Source organism: Bubalus kerabau, chromosome 13 (genome assembly GCF_029407905.1).
Source record: "Bubalus kerabau isolate K-KA32 ecotype Philippines breed swamp buffalo chromosome 13, PCC_UOA_SB_1v2, whole genome shotgun sequence".
Taxonomy (NCBI): Eukaryota; Metazoa; Chordata; class Mammalia; order Artiodactyla; family Bovidae; genus Bubalus; species Bubalus kerabau.
This window is the reverse complement of record NC_073636.1, coordinates 63,684,131-63,704,916: the sequence shown is the minus strand read 5'-3', so window position 1 is coordinate 63,704,916 and position 20,786 is coordinate 63,684,131. Positions and strand designations below refer to the sequence as shown.

The 20,786-nt window shown below is 57.9% G+C and overlaps 2 protein-coding genes across 2 annotated transcripts; one reads left to right on the top strand and one right to left on the bottom strand.

Moving 5' to 3' along the window:
• The first annotated feature begins 1,082 nt into the window (after positions 1-1,082).
• Positions 1,083-19,819, top strand: NECAB3 (N-terminal EF-hand calcium binding protein 3). Its single transcript, XM_055544791.1, has 13 exons — positions 1,083-1,276; positions 3,273-3,297; positions 4,800-4,908; positions 5,861-5,886; positions 6,060-6,157; positions 16,485-16,621; positions 16,910-17,028; positions 17,150-17,229; positions 17,333-17,386; positions 17,903-18,015; positions 18,186-18,263; positions 18,843-18,934; positions 19,013-19,819. Exons 1-13 carry the CDS (start codon positions 1,160-1,162, stop codon positions 19,039-19,041), a joined length of 1,077 nt encoding a protein of 358 aa, XP_055400766.1. The 5' UTR covers positions 1,083-1,159; the 3' UTR covers positions 19,042-19,819.
• ACTL10 (actin like 10) lies at positions 7,289-9,413 on the bottom strand. Its single transcript, XM_055544790.1, has one exon. It carries the CDS (start codon positions 8,520-8,522, stop codon positions 7,371-7,373), a length of 1,152 nt encoding a protein of 383 aa, XP_055400765.1. The 5' UTR covers positions 8,523-9,413; the 3' UTR covers positions 7,289-7,370.
• Positions 19,820-20,786: the final 967 nt, after the last annotated feature.

Genomic DNA, 20,786 nt, shown 5'->3' with positions numbered 1-20,786 from the left:
GCAGATAATTACAACCGGCTGATACTGTGTCAGATTCTGGGGACATGTGTTCCCTCCCTTTGTGGATCTCTCAGAATCTGCTGGAGGAAACTCAAATAAATGAGAAAATCAGGGAGAGCTTCCTGGAAAAGGTGGTGCCTGACCTAGAGCTGTAGGATAGTAGAAATTAAGAAGGAAGCAGAGGAATACACCAAGCAGGAGAAGGCAATATGGGCCCAGGACCTGAGAGAAACCAGGGTGGCTGGAGCCCTGAGGTGAGGGCCAGAGTGGAGAGACATTCAGTCTTGGGCTTTATTCAGGGGGAGAGAACTGGTGAGTCTGAGGAGTGATGCTCCCTTTTTATATTTTAAAAGCTTCCTCTGGCTGCAGCGGGGGATGATAGATTGAAGAGGGGGCCCCATGGTGGGGGAGGGAAGTCTAAGTTGAGCTTGAGAGTGGAGGGTGACTGGCAGACTGTCCACACGGATCTAGCATGCCCTTAGGTGGGCTTTCTCTGAGCCAACCCCTTTTTTAAGCCCTCACTGTCAGTCCCCACGACAATGTCTTCCCTTACTCCCATTTTGCAGAAGATAAGCCTCACAGGGGAAGGTGCTTGCGGGTTTTGCCCACCAGGTGGCGCACCCGTGCTTCCGCAGTTCACTGGACCCCGTAAAGATGTGGGGACCCGCCCTCAGCGGGCACGCGCAGGCCCTTCCCGTCCTGTTCGTAGCTGTGTAATATTCCACACCGACCGTCATTCGCTCAGCCCGTCCCCGGGAGGGAGTGACCCCTTGGGTGACTTCTCCCCAGTGGCTGCCACCCCCGGAGAATGGGGAGTCGCAGAAGTGCATTGTGTTGGGGTTCTGCATCGCGCGGCTCTTGCCACCCTAAAGGCTGGAGTTTGCTCCCCTTTTCCAGACGGGGAAGCTGAGGCCCTGGAGGCGGGCGGGCGGGCGGAGGGCCGAGCTCTAGCGCTGGCCGGAGCTGGGCGGGGAGGGGGCCCTCGGCGGCCCGCCCGGCGGGGGCGGAGCTGCGGGGGGCGGGGCCCTCAGCCTCCGCGCCGGCGCCGATGGGCGGGCGCCCCCCCTGCGCGTCCCCCCAAGTCCGCGGCGGCGGCGGTGGCGGCGGCGTCCAGAGCCCGGAGCCGCAGCCGAGCCGGAGCCAAGCGGGTGGCGGCACCATGGCGTGCGCGGGGCTGCTCACCGTGTGCCTGATCCGGCCGCCCGCGACCGAGCCCCCGCGACCCCCCGCGCCCGCGCCAGCCGCCGGGCCCGCCGGACACGCGCTCTTCCAGGACGTGAGTGGGGAGCGGGCCAGGGGTGCCGGCGCTGTGGCCCTGGGGGTGGTCATTCTCCCGCGGGGTCGCTCCCGGTCTCTGTGGACAGCCTCTCACTGCCTCTCCTTGCCCTCGCTCATTCTGATTGTCCCCGTCCCCGTGCCCATGTGTCTCCCTCCAGGTTTGTTGGGGTCTCTGCCTCGGCCTCTGGGTCCCTCTCACGATTTCTCTCTTGCTCTCTGTTTCCGTGTGTCTCCCTTATCTTTATCTCGCTGCCTTTGTGTCCCGTCTTCTGCCTTGCACTCTTTTCTCTGCTTATCTCTCCTTGCCTCTGGTTCAGTGCCACTGCCCCCGCGGCACCCCCCTCCCCGACCCCAAACCACCCCATGTATGTGTCTGGCCGGGTGGGGGCTGTCAACTCTTGGTCACGGGAGCGGCCACGGTGCCCGTCTCTGGCAGCCCCAGGCTGGACTGACCAGGCAAGGGGGCCTGGGAGAGGAAGCAGCCCCCCACCCCCGACTCCTGACCTAGTGCTGACCCCGGACCCCCTCAGATCCCACCCAGGGGCTGTGGGATCCCAAAGTTGGTTGGTGCTGCCCACACTCACCCTTTGTGGTCTGTACACCTTCCCCTTGCCTGGCAGGTGGCCCTGCAGCCCTTATGAGCACCTACCTGGAGCTCCCTGGCCCGGCCTGGGTCACTCACCTGCACCCCTTCCCTACCTTTCACCCCTGTGCACAGCCTGTCCTGTTCCTCTTGCGTCCCCACTCCCAGAGGTCCCTTTCAGGTGGGAAAGGCTGTTCTCCTGCCCCCTCCCCACTGTCCCTAGTGACTCAGCACCTTGGCCAGAGCCCTCTCAGCTGGAAGGGACCTGACCCTTCCATTTCCCAGATGGAAAAACCAAGGCCTGGAGGGTTAGGGATGTGTTCCAGCTCACACATGGAGGCAGTGGTGCACTAGGGTGTGGCCCTTGATGTCCTCAGTGTTCACTTGGAACCCCTCCCTCTCTCTCAGCCCCCACCCCCACCCCCAGTATGTCTGTCCTGGCCAGGCCACCCTGGCTGGCTCTGTGACCCCGAGTGAGCTGGTGGCAGCCTTCTGTGAGTCAGGCTTCAGGCCAGGGAGTACATTCATCCCCGAGAAAGCAGCCCGAGGGGAGGGGCACTTTGAATCTGGAGCAGACCAGGGCTCTCTGTCCAGGCTTTGGCCTGCCCCTCCTTGCCAGACCTGCTCGTGCCCTCTTTGCTGGGTTGTGTTGGGTGACCAGGGAGTCTCTGGTCCCTAGGGGAGACGGGGACCATGTCTGGACTCTACTTGTGCTACCTCTGTTGTCTTTCCTGTCTGTTTCTCCATAAATACCATCTGTCCACCCTTGCTTTCTGTGCCTCTTACTCCCCTTGCACGTACAACACACACATATGCACATGGGCCTGCCCAAGACCCTTGTACTGAGTCGGCCTCATAGGAAGACCCAGCCCTGGAAGGGTTAACCCTGGGCTGTTCCCCGATATGTTACTGAGTAAACAGGCACCCACAAAGGAAGGGCTAGCCACTGCCTGCATGGCAGGGTCTCAAGAAGCTGACAGAGAAACAGCCTGGAGTGGGCAGAGTCTGGGACGAACCATGCAGAGTTGGGGTTCAGGTCTGGGATGGGTGCCCGGGATCTTCCGGCCGCATCTTGGCCCGTCTCCCCACCTGCCTCAAGCTGGGACCGTTCCAAGGGCTGATGTATCAGAAAGAACTCAGGATCGACTCGGATGTGGGAGGTGAAGGTGCAGAGAGCCAGCTTGGAGCACCCCCCGACAAGGCCAGGCCCTGCGGGAGAAGGGAGCAAGCCGCGGGGCCTGCTGTGCGCTCTTCCCCTTGTTGGAAAAGGCCCTGGAGGGCTGAGCTGGGCAGGGGGCTGGGACCAAGCTGGGCAGGAGGAAGGGAGATGCAGGGGGCAGGCCGGCCAGCTGGGGCTCTTTGGAGCTGGGGGGCGGTTCTGGGCTCCCAGCTCTGCCCTTTTGTCCTCTAGGTTTTCCGCCGAGCAGACAAGAATGGTGAGTGTGGCTTCCCCTGAGTCCCATGCTGGGGGTTGAGGGGCATCAGAGAGGCTCTGGGGAGGGTTTGGGGCACAGTTGAGAATGGAGAGAAATCTTGAGAGGACCCGAATCAGAAGAATCAACCCAGGTGTCCTTCTCAGAGGAAATTTTTGTTTGAATCCAGTTTGGCAGGAGGGAGAGTGGAGGAAATGTGGTTTAGCCAGAGGCTGGAGGTGGGGGCTGACTTTCACGCAGTGTCCTGGCCTGCGTGACCTCCTGTTTTCCTCACCACTGCCAAAGTCTTCACCCCATTTCACAGACAAAGGAGCCGAGGCCCAGAGAGGTACAGCAGGCTGCTGGAGGTGCTGGGCCTTGAACCCGGGTCTATGCGATGCCTGGTTCCAGGCTTCCTCTGTGAGGGGCTTGGAAGGGTGTGGTCATGGAGCCAGGGCTGTGGGGGATTTTATCGTAGATTCTTAGAGAGCTCAGTAACTTTCCATATTACCAACCACCTGGTTGCAGGGAGGGCGTGGGCGGGACAGAGCTAGGTCCAGGGAGTCAGCTCCCCCGATGCCCTGAGTCCTGGGCAGTCTCAGATGCTGGCCTGGCAAAATCTGGAAAGCTAAAGCATGAGCCATCAGGGGACCTTGCAGGCAGGTTGCTGCCCACGGATGACTCAGAGCAGCCCACGGTGCCCTGATGGGCCAGTGGAGGGTCTGAGCTGAGACCACCTGTCAGCTTTGACCTCACCTTCACCTGGCCTCCTTGAGAGAGGACTGGGTCCTCACCCCTTGCCTCTTCTCCCTGGGTCTCCTCAAATTTGTTTCAGCTGGTTGAGCAGGGCACGTGGTCTCATTTGGCTCACAGCATTCCGTCTGGGGAGGGAGGCTCAGGCTCCACTTTCCCACTCCATCTGCTTAGAGACCTCACAGGCCAAATCCCCAGTGCTTCTGGCCAGTGTGCTCGTAGGCTCTCAGCCTCTGTGATGGGGAGGCAGCCTCTGTGATGGGGAGGTCTTTCCCTCCCGAGCCAGTCTGCTGCTTCTTACTGGGGCCCTGCTCTTAGGAAGATCTCATCTGACTCCCTGCAGCTTCTCTGTGAAGGGCCTGGGTCCAGAGCACGGAGATCCCCTCCACCCAAGAGCCATGTGGGCAAAGACCCAGCCCTGGTTCCTCCAAGTGACATCTAGGCCCTGCCATGATCTGACTGTGCCCCAGGCTGTTGTTCATTTATTTCTCCATTTGGCAAACATTGAGTCCCTGCCGAGTGCCACATATGCACTGCCTTGTCCCTTGGGTGTCTGCAGAGTGGGCCCTGTTGCTTGAAGTGGGCACCTCTGGGGGCCCCAACCCTTTGGTCCCCAACGGCCAGGCCTTCTTTCCAGCCCAGAATCCCATTTCACTTGGCTGGGTGGTTATGAGATACTGCGAAGCCTTCAGGGGGCCTCCACTGGGTGGCAGGGGTGCAGCCAGGGCTCAGAGATACTGACTCTGCTCCCTGTGCCCACCCCCACCCCCCAGATGACGGGAAGCTCTCATTTGAAGAATTCCAGAATTACTTTGCCGATGGGGTTCTCAGCCCTGGGGAGCTGCGAGAGCTGTTCAGTGGTGTTGATGGGCATCCTGCTGAGTGAGTATGGGGGTTGGGGTGCACACGCCGTGTGTAAATGTGAGCCCAGGCTGTCCCTGCTCCACTGTGTCCCCTTCTTGCTTGGGTTCCTTATGGAGGATTGGGGGAGCACGGGGAAAGGAGTGCCAGGGCTAAGTGCCAGCTTTACCCGCCTACCTACCCCTTCCTTGGCTCCAGTCCTGCCCATCACACTGCTTCCAGCTGGGACCCCAAAATAGCCAGGCCTGAATCACCACCTATGGTTCAGCCCACAGGTGCCCCCCCCCAATACTCCCGCTTCCTGCTGAGCGACCAGCGGATGCCTGGGGACAGCTGGGCCCTGCCTGCTCCCACCCATGGATGCAGGTGCTCCCACATCTCCAGGCCTTCGTGCGAATTTGCTTGCCTTCTCCTGCTTCCTCACGTGGGTGCACACGTGTGTGCAGCTATCCGTCCCTCTCACTTCCCCCTACTCCCCTCTCCTTAAAAGAAATTCTAGGCTCCCATGCACTCCCATTTTCTGAGGCTTGGGCCAGACCTTTGTCTGCACTGCTGCTACCTTACCACCACCAGATACGCCAAATTCCTTGTCCTTCAAAGCCTAGGTTAGGGAGCCTCTCTTCCAGGAAGCCCTCCCTGACCTACAGATGCTCCATGCCTTTTCTGCGCTTCCACAGACCTGACTTCTCCTTCCCAGATCTAACCACTCCTCTTTGGCCTGTGTCTACATCTGTCTCCCCCAGCCTGAAATCCACTTGGAGGTTGAGAGTGGGACTGAATTTTCCTCCTTAGACACTGTTTGGTGGGCTGGTAGTACCCTGTCTCTGTCCACTGAGCAGCGTAACGTGGGGTGGAGTCAGAAGCCGCCTCCGTGTCGGGCTGAGCTGGGGAGGGAGAGGAAAGGACTGCTGGCTTCAAAGTCAGTCCTAGTTTACCAGCAGGGTCTGAAGGACGCCTTCTCTTTTCCCTGCAGCAATTTGGAGACGGAGAAACTGTGCGGTGAGTAGGCCCATGGGGGTGTTTGTCTCCTGGGCATGTGGGTGTTGCTGGTGTTCTGATGGAGCAGACTGGGCTGGGCTCAGAGCATAAGGCCTGGTTGGCTGCTGGGGAATTCTAGGTTGTAAATGGGGGGATGTACCCCAGGAAGCTTTGAGTATCTCCTCTGCCCTCAGACTACTTCTCTGAACACCTGGGCGTCTACCGGCCTGTGCTGGCGGCGCTGGAGTCGCTCAACTGTGCTGTGCTCACTGCCATGGACACCACCAAGCTGGTGAGTGGAGGGGCTGATGGTTGCGGGGGGCGGCAGGATGAGGGCTAGGGGTGTCTGCTGTGCTGTGGGAGCCTCCATCATTGGACTCAGGGCTGTGGGGCTGGAGGCCTGGCTTCCACTTTCTGGCTGTGCATCTTTACCTCTCTGGGTCTCAGTTTCCTCATCTGTAAACTGGGTATATTAATAGAACCCACCTCCAGACATTCATTTTGACGATTAACGGAGAATGAAGGTGGAGAGTTGTGTCTGTCTTGCTCTCTCTCTGCCTGGCTCACAATAGTCACTTCACATGTGGAGCTGCTGCTGCTTTTATTACTGACCAGACCTGATTGTTGTGGGGTGTGAAGCCCAGCTCCCAACAGGGATGGGTTGGGGGTAGGGCATGCTCACACACATCCACAGGCCCATGCTGGTGTGTAGAGCTCGGTGGCAGGGGGTGGGGGACAGCCCGAGGGCATGTGTGAGTAGACGGGCATGTGTGCACCATGCTTGTGTATAGTATGGACACGTGCACACAGAATAAACAGTGCTCACAGCCAGGGCTCCAGGCCCTTGGATGGTATTTTTAAAAACACCGAAAGCTACCCTTCCCTTTCTGTGTTCCTTGTAAGAGATGTCTCCACCTCTTTGTCCCGTAGCTCTGAGCGAGGGGGTGAGGAGGGAGCAGTGAGCAGGCTTGGGATTGTGCCTGACCTCATTTCTACAGGAGGAGAAACTGAGGCTCTTTGTGAGTTAATGATCAGCTGAGGACAGGGCTTCCCCTTCTGGTTGCTTTCACATAGGGTCGAGTAGGTTTTCTAAGGGTCACCTTTGGGGCCTGGCACAGGATAGGGATCCGAATGCTACATGATGAGGGGTTGGTATGCTATGATGACTTCCATATCTGTGGCCTGGACACCAGTAGGGACAGCACCTTCCTTGTTGCCATGGAAACAGGGCCTGGGGGTGGGCAGCTGTACTGGCATTCTCTGAACTGGCACTGGTTAGCGGGGATTTACACTGCAGCTCGAAGTAAGAGCCCCAGGGCTCCTGACCACCCCTTCCTGGCCTAGAAAGGGGTAGAAGGTGACCCATCACCACACGACTCTGCCAGCTGTAATCACTGAGGTTTTTATTTGCCACTCAATGCCTCTGACAGCTGCGCTCAGCCTGCCGAGCATCTGCCTCTGCAGCGCCCCCTTTTATGGCACCACCCCTTCCAGTCCAGCAGGACTCAGTGGAACACTTCGTGCACCAGCCTGGATCCACATTCCTGGTACATGGCCCGGGTCATCCAGCGGCACTGGAAGGTGCGCAGCGAGGCTACCATGGAGCCGCCCATCCACACCGCTGTCCCGCGCCCAGGCTTGGCCACCAGGCTCGGCTGCAGCGTCCCACAGCCATGCCGCCGGCATTGGGCCTCCAGCTCCCGCTCCAGGCGCTCAGGGAAGCCAGGGAAAAGCGTGGAGCCGCCGGCCAGCACCATGGTGTTGGCCAGCCGTGTCCGTAGTGTCGCAGGCACCCTCTGCAGTGCTCGGAAGGCCAGGATGGGCAGGCCCGGCTCAGCCTGGCCTAGCAGACCCGGCTGGAAGAGGGGTTCTGGGCAGCAGAAGCGCTCGCAGCCAAGGCAGACAGAGCACCCACTGCCTAAGGAGAAACTGACTGGGTGGTGGCGGGCAGGATTACAGAGGTCACCCTCAAAGTCTAGCGACACGTAGCAGCAGCGCTTCTTGAGCTGTGCGATGATCTTGTGGGGCAGGGCCTGCAGTCGGTGATCAGGCCCTGCTGCCAGCAGCAGGTCCCGCAGGTAGCGCGACAGGGTGCTGCCAGCCACATCCAGCCGGAAGGTGGCCTTGTGCCACGAGTGGCCTGCATAGACGGGCGTGGCGTGGCACACGCCTGCGCCCGCCTCCAAGGCCAGCCCGCTGAACGCGCCGATGGAGCAGAGCGCCAACAAGGCGGTGCTGGCCAGGTGGCACGCGGGCACTGCCAGGGCCTCGAACAGCAGCTCGGCCACCCTCTCGCGGCCCACGGGCGGCGCCGACGGGGAGTTGCTCACGAGCACTGGCCACTCCTCCGGGCACACCCGCAGGCCGCCCACCAGCAGGCGCTCCCACAACCCTTCCAACGCCTCCCAGTCCACCACCACGCCGTGCTTGATGGGGTGTGCCCGCGCCACGCCGCCCGCCAGCTCGCAGCCCGGCGCCCCGGGCAGCACGGGCCGGTCCCAGCTGGGCACCAGGCTGGAGCTCTTGAGTACCAGGCGTGGCTGCTCCTCTCCCGCGAAGCCCGCCTTGGTGAAGCCAGAACCCTGGTCCACGACCACCGCGACGTGGCCCAACGAGGACAGCCGGCGGACTCGGCGACTATTGGACAGCGAAGCCATCTTCTGGCCGGCAAGCCGTGCAGTCAAAACCTCGGCCCTGAAGGCTGGGACCCCTCAGCTGGCCTCGATGGAGGCCCGCCTTTCAGCTCGAAGCTCTACCTCCTGGGCCCACGTCCCCCGCCTTTCTGGGCTCAGTTCCTCTGGTCCCGAGGTCCCACTCTTCTGGCCTGAGGTCTCTTCAGCCCTTGACTTGGCTCCGCCCCTGGGCCTGAGGCCCGGTCTCCAGGACCCGCCTCAGGGCTGCGGCTCCGCCCCTCTAAGCTCTTGCTTAGATGAATGATGAGAGGGGTGGACCAAATCCTTGAAGAGATTGAGAAGCCTCCAGGAGCAGCTCTGGGAATAAAAGGCCTTTGTGGCAATGTTATCCAGACATCTGTTACCCTTGGGAACCCAGGAGTCCAGCCCGACCCTTGCGCCTCCAGCGGTCTCCTGGCACTTCTCAACTGGGCATGACCGAAGTACTGTGGTTCCTAGTGGAGGTGGGAGGGGGTGGTCAAAGAAGCAAGGAAAAGAACTTGGATTGGATTCATTGTGACCTCAGTTCTCAGCATCTGTTGTGCTTCCATAGCCTCTATCCAGATGAAAACGCCCAGACCCAGCCTGTCTCCCGGGACAGGGCCAATGGTAATGATTTTGACATTAAGGGATGTGGCCTCAGCCACCCAGCTGTGCTCAGTGTTTATGCTCAGTCGTGTCCAGCTCTTTGCGACCTCATGGACTGTAGCCTGCCAAGCCCTGTGTCCATGGAATTTTCCATGGAAGAATACTGGAGTGGGTTGCCATTTCCTACTCCAGGGTATCTTCCCAACCCAGGGATTGAACCTGCATCTCTTGAGTCTCCAGCGTTCTCAGGCGGATACTTTACCACTGAGCCACCTGGGGCCAGCACAACCAGTTTAATTGCTTCCCCAAACCACTTTGATGAGCTCTGGACAAACGTGCAGCCTCTCTCCAAGAGCAAGCTCTTAATCATGGATCTCCAGCCACTCTGAAGATCTCTGTGAGCTTAGCTTTCAAGGGCCCAGGTAGCCCACAAAGGGATCCTACCTTCGGGGGCTTACAAACATGTGTCTGCATTTGTGACTCAATTCTGAGGCTGCCTTCACTGTGTACTGAGTCCGAATCTCACCCTGGGCTCAGTTACTTCCTCCAAAAGGTGGTCATCCCCCAACACAGGAAACAGGCCATGTCATGTCTCTGCAGAGTCTCTTTTTTCTCTTTAGGACCATTATGGTTGCAAGTTGAAGACCTATTCAGGTGAGCTTAAGCTAAATTACAGATTTTATCACAAGAGCCTTGTATGTTTTATATCTACTAAGGGCAAGACTGAAAGCAGGTTTTAGGGAAAGACTGGAAGCAGGGTCTGGCTGCCAGGCTGTGGGGGACTCAAGAGTTGCATTGGGCTCTGCATTGTGTTTATATTCTTCTCAAGACTGGCTTCAGCCTGTGCATGTTCCCGTAGAAAAAATTGTCTCCTACATTTCCTGAGGAGGAGAAGGGGACAACAGAGGGTGAGATGGTTGGATGGCATCCTTGGCTTAATGGACGTGAGTTTGAGCAAACTCCAGGAGATAGTGAAGGACAGGTAAACCTGGCGTGCTGCAGTCCATGGGGTTGCAAAGAGTCGGCCATGACTGAGCGACTGAACAATAGTTCCTGAATTACAGACCCAGGGAAGGAACTGATAGGACTGGGCTTGGGCCTGTTGCTTATGCCAGGAGATGTGGCCACATTGAAGAAGGTGGTTACTTTGATTGCAACCATGTGGATGGTAGGAAAGGGTCACTTCTCACAAAGCAGCGGGGGAGATGTGACGGGTAGTGCGACCTTCAGCCTGATGCAGGCGATGTGATGTTGACACTGACAAAAGTGTACCTTCAGGAGAAGTTGTACCTGTGGTTTATAGTGAGCTGGGACCTTCACCCCTCTGCATTGCGCCCCCCTCCCCAAAGGGGCATTTTGAGATGGGTCGCCAGCGGAAAGCAGGCTGCAGGTTTGGCATGGCTGGACGGGACAAGGATGACTAGGGTCTGGTGCTGGGTTTGGGACCCAGGAGTGTGAGAAGCAGCTGGGTCCTGCCCACAGAAAGCGTGCCGGGCCTCTTGTGGATGAACTAGGGAGGTGAACCTTGAATCAAAGACCACAAGGGGCAGTATGGCCAGAGCAGGAGTGAGAGTGGAAGTCATTAAGAAGCCCCAGAGGGCAAGACTGGGGCTGGGGATCTGGGCCTGTACATTCCAATAATAAGTTTGGGTGTCTCTCTGTGGGCAGTGGAGAGCCAGTGTGAGCTTATGAGCAGAAGTGTGAATTGCCCTATAGATAAGTGGTTTGGAAGAAGCCTCTTTGGCTGCAGTGTGGGGAAGAGGATGGGGTGGGGTAGGTGGGGAGATGGTGATTGAGGTGCCTTGGGGGTCATCAAGCACAGTGGGGTAGGATTGAGGGGTCAGAGGACCAGGGACCCCAGTCTGTCCTCCTGGGTGCTCACACAGGCAGGATGTGAGTCTAAGGCTCAAACTATGCTGACTCTGGACCTTCTCAGTTCTTCCCCACAGTGGTGGCTTTTTGCCTGGGACTTTCCCTCAGTTAGGAAAGATTTGAGTGCTGGAGACTCTTGGACTTGCCTGGCCTCTGCTGGAAGCAGGCCCCTCCTCCTCCTAGCGTGGCCAGGCCTAACTTTGCCCAAGCTCTCTTCCGTCGGATCTGCAGACCTGGTGGCGGGAAGTGACCCCGGCCAGGAGTCGCAGGGAGAGGAGAACCCTCGCTCTATTGTGGTAGGGTGCTCCCTCTCCAGGGCGGCACAGGGGTTCTGACACTTGGGTCAGAAGAAAGAAGAAAGCAAAACCAGCCTTGGCCCCAGGCCACGGCCATGGCTCTGCACCCGCCCCCCGCCCCCACGCCCCCCATTCGCCTTTTCTTCCCTTCTTGCTCTGGGCCTCAGTTTCCCCGACCCTGTCTCGACGCCCCGAAGGCTCAGACTGGGTTACAGACGCCAGCGTTGCTATGCGCTCTTTATTGGGCCGGACCAGGGTACGGGGGTCCGGGCCAGGCACTCAGGGCCGCGGGCGGGGACAGCGGCGCCGCTTGCGCGGCTGCTCCTCGGCGGCCTCGGCCTCGCAGTCGGTCTCGCTCTCGGTCAGCAGGCGCGTGTAGAGCCGCTGCCAGCCCTGCGCCGCCTTGGCCCCGCCCCCGGGGCCGTCAGCCGCGCGGCGCCCCTCCTCCTGCAGCCGCGCGTCCAGCAGCAGCAGCAGGACGAGGATCTTCTTCATCTCGCGCGCGCGCGTGCTCTCGCGCCGCTCAGCGCCGTCGCCAGCTCCTCGCAACATGGGTGCCGCCGCCGGGGGCCCCGTGGGGGTGTCCGCCGCAGCCTCGCTCGCCCGCTCGGGCCGCGCTCCGGGCCCCGCCGTCGCCTCGGCTAGTTGCTGCCGCTTGTCCAGGGGGAAGAGCAGCACGATCTTGGTCTGGGGGTAGGGCAGGGGCGTGAGGGGAACGAGCTCCGCCCGCCTGCCTCCCGAGGACCCTCACCCACCCGGGTCCTGTCTCCCAGAAGCCCGCCCTCTCTCGTTTCCGGGGTACCCGCTGTCCTCCCAGCCTGGGTAAGGGGAAGTGGGGGAGGCAAGCACCCTTCTCCATCTCCCAAGACCCCTGCCTCCCGCCCTGGAAACCCTCACCCACCCCAGGCTGACTTCCTGAGACCTGACTCCGATCAAGTTTATGAGATTCCCCTGCCTGCGCTTCCAGCCTTGATGCTGGGACCCTTTACCCACCCCGGTCCCGGCCCAGGGCCTCATGCCTAGTTGAAGAGAGGGGAAAGTAACATGTTTTGAAGCTGGGGAATGGAAAGCGGGGGATAAGGGAACTCCCTGTGCCCATAGGCCCAGTGGCAGCCACTAGGGCTGATTCACCGTGCTGGGACTTCCACCCATCTGTCCCGGGTTGGGAGAACCGTCTCCTGCACACCCTCCTAGGCTCCCAAGTCTAATCCACTTCCTGGTTTCTGGGATACCTGTTCTCCCTTCTGGGTTATTAGGACCCCATCCACACCCACGTGGGTTCCTGAGACCCTCGGCCTCAACAGGGGTTCTCTAATGCCTTCCATAGGGGCCTCCCAGGTGGCGCTAGTGGTAAATAACCTGCCTGCCAATGCAGGAGACAGAAGAGATGTGGGTTCCATTCCTGGGTTGGGAAGAAATCCCATGGTCAGAAGAGCCTAGTGGGCTACAGTCTGTGGGGTTGCAACCAGTCAGACACAACTGAAGCCGCTTAGCACACACATGCAACCCCTTCAATTCCCTATGTGGCTAGACCCCCAGCATCCGCTCCTGCCCACCTACCTATCCAGGTCCGCCAAACCCCACCTGCCCCTTGTTCCCTGGACTCACACTGGGCTTTTTCCACTTGAGGTGGTTGAAGAACTGCCGTTTGCGCCGGGCCTTGTCCATGTCAGGTGGCTTCTCCTTGCGGGCCTGCTTGGGCACTTTGGTTCTCTTGTGGGAACTGTTGTTTCCCATGGCAGGGCTGGTCACCACTGGGGACCCCAGCACATGCTGCCTCTGCCCTGCCCTCTGGCTGGGGGCCCCCTGCCCTCGCTCTGTCCCAGGGACCACATTGTGACCTCATGGGTTGACCTCATCAGCTCCAGGCTCCGAGCTGCTCCTGCCAGAACCCACAGATGAATCTTGACTCCATTTACTCTGTATGTGACTTCCGGCCTTGGTTTCTCAGTGTAAAACTGGGCTAAAGATTAGTGAGGTGATGGCTTGTAAGGTGCTTAGTGATGGTGGTGTTCAGTCACTCAGTCATGTCCGACTCTTTGCAACCCCATGGACTGCAGCATGCCAGGCTTCCTTGTCCATCACTATCTCCCAGAGCTTGCTCAAACTCATGTCCATCGAGTCAGTGATGCCATCCAACCATCTCATCCTCTGTCGCCCCCTTCTCCTGCCTTCCATCTTTCCCAGCATCAGGGTCTTTTCCAATGAGTAAGTTCTTCCCATCAGGTGACCAAAGTATTGGAGCTTCAGCATCTGTTGTTCCAATGAATATTAAGGGTTGATTTCCTTTAGGATGGACTGGTTTGATCTCCTTGTTGTCCAAGGGACTCTCAAGAGTCTTCTCCAGCACCACAATTCTAAGCATCAGTTCTTTGGTGCTCAGCCTTCTTTATGGTCCAACTCTTATATATCTATACATGACTATTGGAAAAAAACATAGCTTTGACATACAGACCTTTGTCAGCAAAGTGAAGTCTCTCATTTTTAATGTGCTCTCTATGTTGGTCATAGCTTTTCTTCCAAGGGGCAAGCATCTTTTAATTTCATGGCTGCAGTCACTGTCCACAGTGATTTTGGAAACCAAGAGAATAAAATCTGTCACTGTTTCCCCATCTATGCCACAAAGTGATGGGATTGGATGCTACGATCTTAGTTTTTTGAATGTTTTAAGCCAGCTTTTTCACACTCCTCTTTCACCCTCATCAAGAGGCTCTTTAGTTCTTCTTCACTTTCTGCCATTAGATTGGTATAATCTGAGGTTATTGATAATTCTCCTGGCAATCTTGATTCCAGCTTGTGAGTCATCCAGTCCAGCATTTCACGTGATGTATTCTGTATATAAGTTAAATAAGCAGGATGATAATATACAGCCTTGTTATACTCCTTTTCCAGTTTTGAACCAGTCTGTTGTTCCATGTCTGGTTCTAACTGTTGCTTCTTGACCTTCATACAGGTTTCTCAAGAGACAGGTAAGGTGGTCTGGATTCCCAGCTCTTTAAGAATGTTCCAGTTTGTTGTGATCCATACAGTCAAAGGCTTCAGTGTAGTCAATGAAGCAGAAAATTTTCTGGAATTCTCTTGGTTTTTCTATGACCCAATGGATGTTGGCAATTAGATCTCTTATACCTCTGCCTTTTCTAAATTCAGCATCTGGAAGTTCTTGACTCATCTACTGTTGAAGCCTAGCTTGAAGGATTTTGAGCATTACCTTGCTAGCATGTGAAATGAGTGCGATTGTATGGTAGTTTGAACATTCTTTGGCATTGCTTTTATTTGGGATTGGAATGAAAACTGGACTTTTTCTAGTCCTGTGGCCACTGCCGAGTTTTACAAATTTGCTGGCATGTTGAGTGCAGCAGCTCTTTAACAGTATCATCTTTTAGGATTTGAAATAGCTCAGCTGGAATTCCATCACCTCCACAAGCTTTGTTTGTACTAATGCTTCCTAAGGCCCACTTGACTTCACACTCCAGGATGTCTGGCAGACAGAATAAGCAAGAGCTACAGTCCCACATCCTCCAGGACGAAAACCACAATCACAGAAAGCTAACTAAAATGATCACATGGATCACAGCCTTGCCGTGGCAAAGAGACTTGCGTAACTCAGTAACACTGTGACAAAACATGGTCCACTGGAGAAGAGAAGGCCAACCTGCTCTCGTATTCTCCCTTTGAGAACCCTGTGAACAGTATGAAAAGGCTTCGTGGTGAGGAGAGAGGAATTTCTGTGACCTGAGTTTGTACTCTGACACTCGTGTGACCTTGGCCAAGGTAATCCACTTCTGTAGGCCTCAGTCTTCTCATCTGCAAAATGGGGTCAGTGATGGTTCCTGTAAATTACTATGAGGATTAAATGAAACTGCTTGGAAACAGGGCCTGGCACGCAATGGTGCTAGTGTCAGCCAGGTTCTTTGTAAGCAACAGAGACTGATCAGTCGCCATAAGCACTAGAAAGGGAATTTATCGGACAGATTTCAGGAAGCTCAAAAAATGGCCAGGAAGTCCAGTGGCTCGGAGAAACCACTGACCCGTGTGAGAATGAGAGGTCCCAGCCACCACTCTGTCTGCCCGTCTGATGGCTGAACTGAGGCAGGTCACAGGCGGGAGACAAAGCTGCCTCTGAGGCCCCTTGGGGAGGGGTCACCTCAGCTCTCTGGGACTCCCACCCTGGACCGAGTGTGTATATGGGGCTGAGGGAGGTGTGGGTGAGGAGACCCTCAGGAAATCTATGACTGTTAGATGTACAAGTGGGCAGGTTTCTTGTTAGTATTATGTTTGACTAAAAACAGTGGCAGTGTGGCATGTGGGATCTTAGTTCCCTGACTGACCAGGGGTTGAACCCAGGCCCCCTGCACTGGGAGCACGGAGTCTTAATCACTGGACCACCAGGGAAGTCCCGTGACAGCAGTTCTTTATGGAGAACTTATGTACCAGATAGCAGGCTGAGCCCTATGTAGGAAATAACTCATTGGAGCCTCTCAGCAGCTCAGTGAGACGGCTGTTACCACCCGTTTTATAGGCGAGGAAGGCACGAGGAGATGAAGGTAGCTGGGGAGTCTGGGCATTCCGATTGGGCAGCACAGGGCCTGGCAACGCTCGGCCTCCTTGTCTCTGCCTGACTTGCAAAGGCTAGGGGGAAATGGCAGTGTAGACAGGGATCAGCGCTGGGGTATGTGCCTCACTGTCTTGTATCTACAGCTTCTAGTAAGAAGTGCTCAGTAAATGTGGGGTGCGTGGATGAGTGATTGAATGAATGGATGAATGCCAAGATTGTGAGCTTGGGGCCAGCTGGTGAGTCTGGGGCCGTATCACACCGTTTTGCCTCATGTGTCAAAATTGCCTTGGCCCAGCCCCTACCCACACCCAGTCTAGCTATGCCTGGGGCCTTACTGGCTGAAAGTGGTGGCCCCAACAGGGACGGGGCCTTGAGGCCCAGAGAATGGGACACGCTTCTCTGGGCATTGGCCTCATCCCTCCTAGTGAGAGGCCGGGCCCAGACAAGGATGGGGTCTGGGGTTTGCTTGCCCCCCGGAGTCTCCGGGCCCTGTTAATGCCAAGTCTGCAGGCCCTCTGCTCTTTACGTTGCCACTGGTGCTCTGATGGGTAGGGGGTGGGGCGCAAGGGTCAGCTCCCCATTCAGAAATACATGCTTGGAGCCAGGAAATGCCAACCATGCCCCCCTCTTCCCCAGGAGTATGAGCGGGCCTCCAAGGTAGACCAGTTTGTGACACGCTTCTTACTGCGGGAGACGGTGAGCCAGCTCCAGGCCCTGCAGAGCTCGCTGGAGGGGGCGTCAGACACTTTGGAGGCCCAGGCCCATGGCCCGCGGTACGTGAGGCGCTCGGCCACCTGCACCTGGACCTGCGGGTCCAGTTCATGAATGTCCATTATCTCCATGTATCGGGTCCCTCAGCTCCCATCATATTCCACAGTTCTGGCATCCCGGAGCCCAAGTTCTTGTTCTTAGGGAGGGAGGTCAGGAGAGGGTGAGAAGGCGTGGCTGGCTTTGGCAGCTGGACCTCAATGTCCTGAAGCTTGGGTCCAGGCCTGTTCTGGGGCCCCAGTGCTTGGCCCCATGGGTCTGGGAGCAGTGGACTGACCCTCCACTCCCCTCAGATCAGATGAAGAGAAAGTGGAGGTGCCGAGCCGGCCCCGAGGCAGCCGGCGGGCAGGGCGCAGGGCCCTGCGGAGTGTCAGTCGGTCGTCTACCTGGTCTCCTGGCTCCTCCAACACAGGTGTGTCTGCGGCGGGGTGGGAGGGCACGGTATCCCCCGGGGCCCCAGCGTTTGCTCCTCCACTCGCCCTCAATCCATCCCGAGAAGCCCCCAGCCTGAGGGGCCCGTGCCCGACCCCCAGGGCAGAGCTCCGAGGCTGAGATGCAGTGGCGGCTCCAGATCAACCGCCTCCAGGAGCTCATCGACCAGCTGGAGTGCAAGGTGAGCGCTGTGCGGCTATCACCCTGTGGTGGGGGAACTGTCTGGAACCCACACAAGGCAGGCTCACACAGGGGACCCGGCCCACGCTCTGCATCCCTCACAGGCCCCCCGGCTGGAACCCCTGCATGAAGAGGAGCTGACCAAGGGTCCCAACTCGGTGAGTCTGGGAGGGGCAGGCAGCTGGCGTGGGGCTGGCGTGAAGCAAGAAGGTTCATGGGGCTACCCACCCCTGGCTTCTGTCTTGTACATACAGCCCCTTCTCCAGGCTTGGCCCAGCCTTTGTTCCCCAGGCCTGGTGGGCAGGTGCGGGGTTCTGGTTGTTGCTTCGTGACTCTGCAGCACTCTGTCCCTCCATGGGCATCAGCGTCCCTTGCCTACAGTTCTGAAAGCTGGGTGTGTGGAGCAGTGTGGACAGAAACTGAAGGGGGCAGTTGGAAGTGGTGCGGTGCCGCAGGAGAGCCGGCCAGTGGCTGGAGCGAGGCAGTAACCGTGGCAACAGGAGGAGGAGGAGGATGGAGCCAGGAATGCTGGGGGTTGCTTGGGGGCAGGAGCCCGACCTCAGGGCTGGCTGGGTCTGGTGCAAGCCAAGAAGGGCAGGGCCTCCTGAAGGCCACAGCAGGCCCTCACCCACTGCCCCGCCCCGCCCAGCTGACCAGGCCGTTTCTCTTGCCAGCACATCCTCGTGGCCCAGAGGCAGGTGCGGGTGGCAGAGGAAGCCCTGCAGGACTTCCACCGTGCCCTGTGCTGCTACGTGGACTTCACGGGGTCCCAGAGCCACTGCCTGCAGTGAGTCCTTAGCTGGGTGGTGGCCAGCCAAGGTGGGGGGTGGACGGGCAGGGAGGAATGCTGGGCTGGGTGTCCTGGGCCAGGACTCTCATTAGACACCCCTGGTGAGGCGGGTAGGGGTGGTGGCAGCCCAGGCCTGGCCTGGCCTGGCCGTCTCTTTGGCCCTGCAGTGTGTCTGCCCAGAAGATGCTGGACAAGGCTTCCTTCACCCTGTACGAGTTCTGGCAGGACGAGGCTTCCTGGAGAAGGTAGGAGTGGTGGTCTGACGTTTATTGTGGGACCTCGAGTGAACCACGCCTGGGTTCAAGTCCTCTCCTAGTCACTGGCTCTGTGACGTCAGGAGAGCTACCTAAGCCCTGAGCCCCAGTGGCCTCCTTTTGAAAATGGGAGCGATGCTAAGTCCATCCTCTTGTCACCCTTACGAGCTGGCATGTAAAGAACTGAACACAATTTGGCAAATCTAATACAGTTATGTAAAGTTTAAAAATAAAATAAAATTAAAAAAAAAAAAAAAAAATAAAAAAAAAAAAAAAAGAACTGAACACAGTACCCGGTGCCAGGTAGGTGCTCGGTGCATACACACAGCTCCCACCACGCCACACCCCACGCCACGTGCCTTGTGTGTGACTGCATGTAATCCTCATGGTATCAGTGGACACTGCACCCCCATTTCACGGAGGAGAAAACTGAGGCTCAGAGCCACTATGAGGAAGGACCGAGATCCGAAACCAGGCAGCAGGGCCGGGCGGGAGTGGGGCGCTTCTAACCACATGGTCCTGGTCACTGGGACCAGCTCTGGCCTCGGTCCCCTCTGCGGCCCTCCCCAGGCACCAGCAGTCCGCTTGCAGTAAGGCCTTCCAGCGCATCCTCATTGACCATCTGCGGGCTCCAGACACCCTCACCACTGTGTTCTTCCCAGGTGGGCAGTGGCCACCAACCCTCTGAGGAAGGGCAGTGGGCACCTGATGGCCTCTGACTCCCAACCTCTGACCCGCAGCCTCCTGGTGGATTATGAATAACAACTGAGCCTGATCTGCACAAGCCAAGGACCCCAGAGCCCTGCCTGCCTCCTCCTGGAGCTTCTGGACTGGTCAGCTCCACAAAGCTCAAGACCAGGACGCTGCCACCTCCATAATTGGGGCCTGGCTCTCAGAGCCTCCCAGAGCCAGCTGGTGGAGAGTCTCACAGCCCAGGGATCAGAGACTGGGCTGCTTGCTTCCTCTTTCTTTAACAGTGTGTTTTATTGCTTATAGCTTCGGCCTCTGAGATACTCTGGCCTCAGGAGGCCTGGATTCTGGTCCCCTCTGCCCCTAACTTGCTGTGTGACCAGGGCAGGTCCCTTCCCTCTCTGAGCTGGCCTGGGGCTGTCTGGCTACCTAGTGGGTGCCTGCTTTCTTCTTGCTGTTTTGGGACTAGGCTTCTGCTCTTCCCCAGCCAGCAGCAGAGCCAGGGCTGATGCTCAGGAACTGTCCTCCACCCCGCCCCCGACCTCGATCCCCAAGACTGGGCTGGATCAGTCTGCTGTGTGGGCAAAGGACTGGGGGTCCCCACCCCCTTCCTGGGCCGGCAGGCTCCTGACGCTTTCAGCACCCGTGGCTGCACCAGAGCCCTCCAGAGGATCCTGGATTGGTTTGCATGTTATTTGCATATTATTTGCATGCTTATTCCCACCCATACTCAGGGCACTATGGGAAGCCCCAGGGTGACCTTGCTAGGTAGCAATAATTTGGGCCCAGAGTCACCTGCTGCCCCCAGATACCTCTGAACCCCAGCCCAGAGGCAATAAAGGCAGTGGTCACCTCTGGCATTGCTTCCATTCTCTCTCTCTCAGCAAGGAGGCCTGGTCCCCGTGCCCGTGGAGAGTGGGGACTTAATCACGGCCAGTCCAGGTTCCCTCAATTCAGGACCTTCTCACTCCACAAAGCCTAGTTCTGAAATCTTTCCTGGGAAAGGAGAGTGGACATGGGCTCTGCCATAACCCCCCTAAAATCCTGGGGGTTCTAGCTTCACCCCCTTCCTTTACCAGCAAGGTGTGGTATGAAGGTGGGGGCAGACCACAGAGCCCTCTCAAGGCCTAAAGAGCATGGCTGACCCCTGTGAGAAGACCTGTCCCCAGACAGAACCTCCCCTGCCCTTCCCGGCTGGACTTGTCACCAGCCCTGCTGCCTGACAGCGCCAGAGGGCAGTTCCGGGAGAATACTGGATGAGTCAGTCCTCCAGCTACATGGACCTCCTTCAAGCCGTCCTGAGGGAAGGGACTTGGGGCATGGAGGGAGGTGAACGACATGAAGAGGGGTGGGAGAGGGCTATCCAGGTCGTGGGCTCTAGCGGAGAGGCACATGGCCGCACAAGAGCACAGGTTGGCCTCTTGACCTGGTCTGGAGGGTGTGGGGTCAGGAGCATTTAGGCAGAAGAAGTGTACAAGTTGAGGTTCAGAGAGTGGGGAGAGTTTGCCTCACTGAATGGAAGGGAGCCAGAGGTGGGCTGAGGTCAAGGCCAAGGCAGGGAGGCAGCCGGGCCTCAAAAGCACTGCATCTTGCGGAAGCTGCGGTAGGCTTTAAGGGGTGGCTGACCAGTGGGCTGAGTGCCATTTCACCAAGGCACTGGCTGCCCTGCTGGTGTCAGTCATGGCTGGGCACTGAGGCACAGCCAGGAAGGCAGTTTGGACCGTGCCAGCTCAGGATAGATGCCATAGGGAGGTTTCTCTCCAGGGATCCCTGTAGGAGTTCAGACTTGCAGGGACAGACAGCTGCTCCCACTGGCCTAGCTGC